Here is a 9,429-nt window from a genome sequence, read left to right as displayed (position 1 = left end):
TACCCAGGTACCAACCCCACTATCACCTGACCCTACCTAGGTATCCGCTACAGGTCTCAAGAGTTTGGAACAAAATATCAGATTGGGAATAGTTTGACAGTAGCCCTGGCAAAATGTATTTACATACACATATAATACAATCTGGTCATGCAAACACTGAAATTGACTGAAGTTTTATCTTTATTCAAACCTATACATGTCAGAAGGAATGGGTGCATAGTTAGGAAGCAATGCAGACATTAGTGACTTGTAATGTAACCATAGAGTTCTAGATAATTTTTGTCATTAAACAAAATATCACGTGACTAACCACGGGTCTGGGTAGTCCTGTGGGTACCCGGGTCCTATTCAGTACCCACCCGACCCGAGTACCCGAGTACCAGCCCTAATTGTGTATATGCACCACTAAAGTGTTGATGATGAACAACAAGATATATGACTATTTACGCTTGTTTGACAAAGATACTGGCAGTGTTTGAAATACAAAAGAATAGCAGGCTGCCATCAGGACCCACAGACTTACGAGGCGCAGGCCTTAACTTAACTGACCCGTGAAGATCCGGGGTAGAATAGGTCTTCAGCAACCCATGCTTGCCGTAAAAGGCGACTATGCTTGTCGTAAAAGGCGACTAACGGGATCGGGTGGTCAGGCTCACTGACTTGGTTGATGCATGTCATCGATCCCAATTGCATGGATCGATGTTCATGATGTCAATCACTGGACTGTCTGGTCCAGACTCGATTATTTACAGAACGCTGTCATATAGCTGGAATATTGCTGAGTGTGGCGTTAAACAACAAACCAACCAACCAACCCTAACTTAACTCTTCTTGCCCTCATAAAAAAAACCAGCTTATTTTGACAGATAAATTGACATGTACATTTACTGCAGGCCTTAAGGACCCATACAAACTTGAAACTACGGCCATCCTGCAAGATCAGCCTGCTGCTGGCCCATGGGCAGCTATTATTTCAAACACTGGATACTAGCATCTGTACAAAGCATCAGTGCACTGAAAGAAAATAGCAACTGAAATCCATGTCCAGTCTGTATTCACTGATACCACAGCTTCGAAATGCTTCTGTCAGATATCACAAATATGGGCTTTCTTTGGTGAGGGGATACTTCTGAAGAAGCTTATATACGTAAGTACTTTCAAAATGGAAGTGTCTGTCATGCCAGCCACTGGCGCCACCAAGCAGGTCTTTGTCATGGTACACGGAGACATAGTGAACATCGGGGAACACATGATGGAGAAGCTTCAAGATGTCTGCCTCGATACGCGGGAACAGTTTACGTGGTGTGTACCCGTCTCTCACTGACCGACACACTGTTATCAAGGAGGGATTGATTGATTTAGAATTAAGTAGCTTTTTTAAATTAATTGTTCTTTCATGAACCTCGAACGGTGTTGGTGTATGAAAAAGAACCATTGAGCTGTTGGGTGAGTTTGCTCCTTCACAAACATGGACGCTACTCGCTACGTCATAGAAATAGGCTTTTGGTGACAACTGAAGGCAGACCCCTGTCTCTGCTAGACTTGCTAACTGTTGGATATTCATGTGTACTATATTGCGAAAAATTCCTTGTAAGAACAACTCATTCACCATGTCAGTGGGGTTGTTACATAGTATTTCCCCGACTGGATCCTGATTCAGTTGTTGAAATATTTCTGGTACGATTGTGAACACTATTTTTTGTACCTCCAGGTTTTTCTTGTGTTTTGTGCTGTCTTTGAGAACCGTCTCCGCGTCTGTCTTTAACCTGTGGACGAGCTGCACAAGGGTGTGGAAGAATGTGTCGATGAGCGTCTCGTGGTGGACACTTCGGGCACAGAACATCTCACACATGATATGAGATATAGAGTTGAGCACACTTGACTTGATTCCTGTAGAGTACACAGATTCTCCAGCGGACTGGCAGCCATAATAGTCCTCATCAATGTCAAGGATAACTCTATGATGGGAGTTAATCCACTGTCTCGTCTGCATCAAGGAAATGGCTTTCTGTTCACTCACGACCTCCACTGTTCCTGATTTGTTCAGATTACACCCTGACCGACCAATCAGTGTTCCGTCACCTTCAGGGTCTGAGACATTCCTCATCCGACACTCGCTGATGTCCGCGTCCCGCATCTCCATGCAGTAGCACAGTTCCAGCTTGTCGGTGTCCAACATGGACGGGCGCACGTACCCAACCTGCATGTCCATGATCACGTGATCAGACTCATGATTCGGCTCATCCCACGGAGGCCACACCCAGATGTAGCGGTCGATGAGGCCAGCAAGGGCCGCAGCCTGAAGTGAAGAACAATTTGTAGGTTTAATCATTGGTACTTGTCTATCAACGTTACTTATCTATCACTGGTACAAGTCTATCATCGGTATTTATCTATCACCAGTATTAGTATGTCGCTGGTACTCGTCTATCATCAGTACTAATCTATCATTGGTACTCGTCTATCATCGGTACTAATATATCATTGGTACTGGTCTCTCATTGGTACTGGTCTCTCATCGGTACTGGTCTCTCTTCAGTACTGGTCTCTCATTGGTACTGGTCTCTCTTCAGTACTGGTCTCTCATTGGTACTGGTCTCTCTTCAGTACTGGTCTCTCATTGGTACTGGTCTCTCTTCAGTACTGGTCTCATTGGTACTGGTCTCTCTTCAGTACTGGTCTCTCATTGGTACTGGTCTCTCATTGGTACTAGTCTCTTCAGTACTGGTCTCTCATCAGTACTGGTCTCTCTTCAGTACTGGTCTCTCTTCAGTACTGGTCTCTCATTGGTACTAGTCTCTTCAGTACTGGTCTCTCTTCAGTACTGGTCTCTCATTGGTACTGGTCTCTTCAGTACTGGTCTCTCATTGGTACTAGTCTCTTCAGTACTGGTCTCTCATCAGTACTGGTCTCTCTTCAGTACTGGTCTCTCATTGGTACTAGTCTCTTCAGTACTGGTCTCTCTTCAGTACTGGTCTCTCATTGGTACTGGTCTCTCATTGGTACTGGTCTCTCATCGGTACTGGTCTCTCATTGGTACTAGTCTCTTCAGTACTGGTCTCTCATCAGTAGTGGTCTCTCATTGGTACTAGTCTCTCATCGGTACTGGTCTCTCATCGGTACTGGTCTCTCATTGGCACTAATCTATCATTGGTACTGGTCTCTCTTCAGTACTGGTCTCTCATTGGTACTAATCTATCATTGGTACTGGTCTCTCATCGGTACATGTCTCTCATTGGTACTAATCTATCATTGGTACTGGTCTCTCTTCAGTACTGGTATCTCATTGGTACTGGTCTCTCATTGGTACTGGTCTCTCATTGGTACTGGTCTCTCATCGGTACTGGTCTCTAGTTGGTACTTATCTATCATTGGTACTGGTCTCTCATCGGTACTAATCTATCATTGGTACTCGTCTATCATCAGTACTAATCTATCATTGGTACTCGTCTATCATCAGTACTAATCTATCATTGGTACTGGTCTCTAATTGGTACTAATCTATCATTGGTACTGGTCTCTCATCGGTACTAGTCTCTCATCGGTACTGGTCTGCCATTGGTACTTATCTATCATTGGTACTGGTCTCTCATTGGTATCAATCTATCATCGGTACTGGTCTCTCCTTGGTGCTAGTCGATCATCGGCACTGGTCTCTCCTTGGTGCTAGTCGATCATCGGCACTGGTCTCTCATCGGGCTATCATTTGGGCAGGTATATTACTGGTAGTAGTCTATCATTGGTGCTACAATGCACTTACAATAAACACATCATTTCTCTGTAATACGGTGTACTTACCACAATAAATACATCATTTCTTTGCATCATGTTATTGACCTCCTGGATGTTGACAGGGGCTCGGAACAGAGGCAACACATCGAGTTGGTGTGGGACACCACCGTCACTGTGACCGTCGATGTGGAACTGTCGGGCAAAAAAATAACACATTGGATGTTGCTCATAACATTGATCACTGGATTGTCTGGAGAAACTTGGTTATTTACAGATAGATGTCACACAGCTGGAATATTGCTAAATGTGGCGTTAAATGATAAATAAACAATAAAAACAATGATCCATTAAATTTGGGCTTGATAACACACTCAGACAGGTCCCACAAGAAATCCCCTATAATGTCTGCTCTCATTACAAGCATGGGGTACTTGTGTCCACACCTTCACTATGGAGCTGTTATTCTTATTACAAGCATGGGGTACTTGGGTCCACACCTTCACTATGGAGCTGTTATTCTTATTACAAGCATGGGGTACTTGGGTCCACACCTTCACTATGGGGCTGTTATTCTTATTACAAGCATGGGGTACTTGGGTCCACACCTTCACTATGGAGCTGATATTCTTATTACAAGCATGGGGTACTTGTGTCCACACCTTCACTATGGAACTGTTATTCTTATTACAAGCATGGGGTACTTGGGTCCACACCTTCACTATGGAGCTGTTATTCTTATTACAAGCAGGGGGTACTTGGGTCAACACCTTCACTATGGGGCTGTTATTCTTAATACAAGCAGGGGGTACTTGGGTCCACACCTTCACTATGGAGCTGTTCTTCTTAATACAAGCATGGGGTACTTGTGTCCACACCTTCACTATGGAACTGTTATTCTTATTACAAGCATGGGGTACTTGGGTCCACACCTTCACTATGGAGCTGTTATTCTTATTACAAGCAGGGGTTACTTGGGTCCACACCTTCACTATGGAGCTGTTATTCTTATTACAAGCATGGGGTACTTGGGTCCACACCTTCACTATGGAGCTGTTATTCTTATTACAAGCATGGGGTACTTGGGTCCACACCTTCACTATGGAGCTGTTCTTCTTATTACAAGCATGGGGTACTTGGGTCCACACCTTCACTATGGGGCTGTTCTTCTTATTACAAGCATGGGGTACTTGGGCCCACACCTTCACTATGGAGCTGTTCTTCTTAATACAAGCATGGGGTACTTGGGTCCACACCTTCACTATGGAGCTGTTATTCTTATTACAAGCATGGGGTACTTGGGTCAACACCTTCACTATGGAACTGTTATTCTTATTACAAGCATGGGGTACTTGTGTCCACACCTTCACTATGGGACTGTTATTCTTATTACAAGCATGGGGTACTTGGGTCCACACCTTCACTATGGGGCTGTTATTCTTATTACAAGCAGGGGGTACTTGGGTCCACACCTTCACTATGGGGCTGTTATTCTTATTACAAGCAGGGGGTACTTGGGTCCACACCTTCACTATGGAGCTGATATTCTTATTACAAGCATGGGGTACTTGGGTCCACACCTTCACTATGGAGCTGTTCTTCTTATTACAAGCAGGGGGTACTTGGGTCCACACCTTCACTATGGAGCTGATATTCTTATTACAAGCATGGGGTACTTGGGTCCACACCTTCACTATGGAACTGTTATTCTTATTACAAGCATGGGGTACTTGTGTCCACACCTTCACTATGGGACTGTTATTCTTATTACAAGCATGGGGTACTTGGGTCCACACCTTCACTATGGAACTGTTATTCTTATTACAAGCAGGGGGTACTTGTGTCCACACCTTCACTATGGAGCTGTTATTCTTATTACAAGCATGGGGTACTTGGGTCCACACCTTTACTATGGAGCTGTTCTTCTTATTACAAGCATGGGGTACTTGGGTCCACACCTTCACTATGGTGCTGTTATTCTTATTACAAGCATGGGGTACTTGGGTCCACACCTTCACTATGGGGCTGTTATTATTGTTACAAGCATGGGGTACTTGGGTCCACACCTTCACTATGGAGCTGTTATTCTTATTACAAGCATGGGGTACTTGGGTCCACACCTTCACTATGGAGCTGTTATTCTTATTACAAGCATGGGGTACTTGGGTCCACACCTTCACTATGGGGCTGTTATTATTGTTACAAGCATGGGGTACTTGGGTCCACACCTTCACTATGGAGCTGTTATTCTTATTACAAGCAGGGGGTACTTGGGTCCACACCTTCACTATGGTGCTGTTATTCTTATTACAAGCATGGGGTACTTGGGTCCACACCTTCACTATGGGGCTGTTATTATTGTTACAAGCATGGGGTACTTGGGTCCACACCTTCACTATGGAGCTGTTATTCTTATTACAAGCAGGGGTTACTTGGGTCCACACCTTCACTATGGGACTGTTATTCTTATTACAAGCAGGGGGTACTTGGGTCCACACCTTCACTATGGAGCTGATATTCTTATTACAAGCATAGGGTACTTGGGTCCACACCTTCACTATGGAGCTGATATTCTTATTACAAGCATAGGGTACTTGGGTCCACACCTTCACTATGGAGCTGTTGTTCTTATTACAAGCATGGGGTACTTGGGTCCACACCTTCACTATGGAGCTGTTGTTCTTATTACAAGCAGGGGTTACTTGGGTCCACACCTTCACTATGGGGCTGTTATTCTTATTACAAGCAGGGGTTACTTGGGTCCACACCTTCACTATGGAGCTGTTGTTCTTATTACAAGCAGGGGTTACTTGGGTCCACACCTTCACTATGGAGCTGTTATTCTTATTACAAGCAGGGGTTACTTGGGTCCACACCTTCACTATGGAGCTGTTATTCTTATTACAAGCAGGGGGTACTTGGATCCACACCTTCACTATGGAGCTGTTGTTCTTATTACAAGCAGGGGTTACTTGGATCCACACCTTCACTATGGAGCTGTTATTCTTATTACAAGCATGGGGTACTTGGGTCCACACCTTCACTATGGAGCTGTTATTCTTATTACAAGCATGGGGTACTTGGGTCCACACCTTCACTATGGGGCTGTTCTTCTTATTACAAGCATGGGGTACTTGGGTCCACACCTTCACTATGGAGCTGTTATTCTTATTACAAGCATGGGGTACTTGTGTCCACACCTTCACTATGGAGCTGTTGTTCTTATTACAAGCATGGGGTACTTGTGTCCACACCTTCACTATGGAGCTGTTGTTCTTATTACAAGCAGGGGTTACTTGGGTCCACACCTTCACTATGGAGCTGTTGTTCTTATTACAAGCAGGGGTTACTTGGGTCCACACCTTCACTATGGAGCTGTTATTCTTATTACAAGCATGGGGTACTTGGGTCCACACCTTCACTATGGAGCTGTTATTCTTATTACAAGCATGGGGTACTTGTGTCCACACCTTCACTATGGAGCTGTTGTTCTTATTACAAGCAGGGGTTACTTGGGTCCACACCTTCACTATGGAGCTGTTGTTCTTATTACAAGCAGGGGGTACTTGGGTCCACACCTTCACTATGGAGCTGTTGTTCTTATTACAAGCAGGGGTTACTTGGGTCCACACCTTCACTATGGAGCTGTTATTCTTATTACAAGCAGGGGGTACTTGGGTCCACACCTTCACTATGGAGCTGTTGTTCTTATTACAAGCAGGGGTTACTTGGGTCCACACCTTCACTATGGAGCTGTTCTTATTACAAGCATGGGGTACTTGGGTCCACACCTTCACTATGGGGCTGTTATTCTTATTACAAGCAGGGGGTACTTGGGTCCACACCTTCACTATGGAGCTGTTCTTATTACAAGCATGGGGTTACTTGGGTCCACACCTTCACTATGGAGCTGTTCTTCTTATTACAAGCATGGGGTACTTGGGTCCACACCTTCACTATGGAGCTGTTGTTCTTATTACAAGCATGGGGTACTTGGGTCCACACCTTCACTATGGAGCTGTTATTCTTATTACAAGCAGGGGGTACTTGGGTCCACACCTTCACTATTGAGCTGTTGTTCTTATTACAAGCAGGGGTTACTTGGGTCCACACCTTCACTATGGAGCTGTTATTCTTATTACAAGCATGGGGTACTTGGGTCCACACCTTCACTATGGAGCTGTTATTCTTATTACAAGCAGGAGGTACTTGGGTCCACACCTTCACTATGGAGCTGTTGTTCTTATTACAAGCAGGGGTTACTTGGGTCCACACCTTCACTATGGAGCTGTTGTTCTTATTACAAGCAGGGGGTACTTGGGTCCACACCTTCACTATTGAGCTGTTGTTCTTATTACAAGCAGGGGTTACTTGGGTCCACACCTTCACTATGGAGCTGTTATTCTTATTACAAGCATGGGGTACTTGGGTCCACACCTTCACTATGGAGCTGTTATTCTTATTACAAGCAGGGGGTACTTGGGTCCACACCTTCACTATGGAGCTGTTATTCTTATTACAAGCAGGGGGTACTTGGGTCAACACCTTCACTATGGGGCTGTTATTCTTATTACAAGCAGGGGGTACTTGGGTCCACACCTTCACTATGGGGCTGTTATTCTTATTACAAGCAGGGGGTACTTGGGTCCACACCTTCACTATGGGGCTGTTATTCTTATTACAAGCATGGGGTACTTGGGTCCACACCTTCACTATGGAGCTGTTATTCTTATTACAAGCATGGGGTACTTGGGTCCACACCTTCACTATGGAGCTGTTATTCTTATTACAAGCAGGGGTTACTTGGGTCCACACCTTCACTATGGAACTGTTATTCTTATTACAAGCAGGGGGTACTTGGGTCCACACCTTCACTATGGAGCTGTTGTTCTTATTACAAGCAGGGGTTACTTGGGTCCACACCTTCACTATGGAGCTGTTGTTCTTATTACAAGCAGGGGTTACTTGGGTCCACACCTTCACTATGGGGCTGTTATTCTTATTACAAGCAGGGGGTACTTGGGTCCACACCTTCACTATGGAGCTGTTCTTATTACAAGCATGGGGTACTTGGGTCCACACCTTCACTATGGAGCTGTTATTCTTATTACAAGCAGGGGGTACTTGGGTCCACACCTTCACTATGGTGCTGTTATTCTTATTACAAGCAGGGGGTATTTGGGTCCACACCTTCACTATGGAGCTGTTATGGATTGGAGAAAACACGCTTACGAGGTTTTGGTAGACAGAGCATGCCCTGGGGAGAGGGAAAAACCAAGGGGGCGAAGCCGGTCACAATAGGTTTTTAATGCATATAGAAAGAACTCTCTTACTTAATAGAGATCCCAATGAATAGGTTTATAATCTTATTACAAGCATGGGGTACTTGGGTCCACACCTTCACTATGGGGCTGTTGTTCTTATTACAAGCATGGGGTACTTGGGTCCACACCTTCACTATGGGGCTATTACATTCTAGTCACCAACAAGAATTGGGTGCTTGTTTTAGAGGAAGAGTGTATCCATGATGTACAGTTTCTGGAACTCACCAGGACGTTTCCCGTCTGTGGCACGAGCCCACTCTCCGATGCAGCAAACCAGTACTTCAACACTAGAACACAGGGATCAACATGGCAGAAATCAAACACACAACTTGGGAAGAATTGCCACTAGTCCTTATGATCTGAATCACTGCTAGAG

General features: G+C 44.8%; 1 protein-coding gene across 1 annotated transcript in view; it reads right to left on the bottom strand.

Moving 5' to 3' along the window:
• Positions 1 to 732: 732 nt before the first annotated feature.
• The window catches only part of LOC124141128, a 10,787-nt gene continuing 2,090 nt past the window's right edge, over positions 733 to 9,429 (bottom strand). Inside the window, exons 2-4 of the mRNA XM_046509030.2 lie at positions 9,279 to 9,340; positions 3,799 to 3,924; positions 733 to 2,299 (exon numbers count right to left, since the gene is read on the bottom strand). Coding sequence (XP_046364986.2) covers positions 1,094 to 2,299; positions 3,799 to 3,924; positions 9,279 to 9,340 — 1,394 coding nt within the window. The 3' untranslated portion in view covers positions 733 to 1,093. The remainder of the gene's footprint in view (positions 2,300 to 3,798; positions 3,925 to 9,278; positions 9,341 to 9,429) is intronic.

This window comes from Haliotis rufescens, unplaced genomic scaffold (genome assembly GCF_023055435.1).
Source record: "Haliotis rufescens isolate VD_foot unplaced genomic scaffold, xgHalRufe1.0.p SCAF_11, whole genome shotgun sequence".
Classification (NCBI taxonomy): domain Eukaryota; kingdom Metazoa; phylum Mollusca; class Gastropoda; order Lepetellida; family Haliotidae; genus Haliotis; species Haliotis rufescens.
The sequence above is the reverse complement of the archived record's forward strand: the minus strand, read 5'-3'. Positions and strand labels throughout refer to the sequence as shown.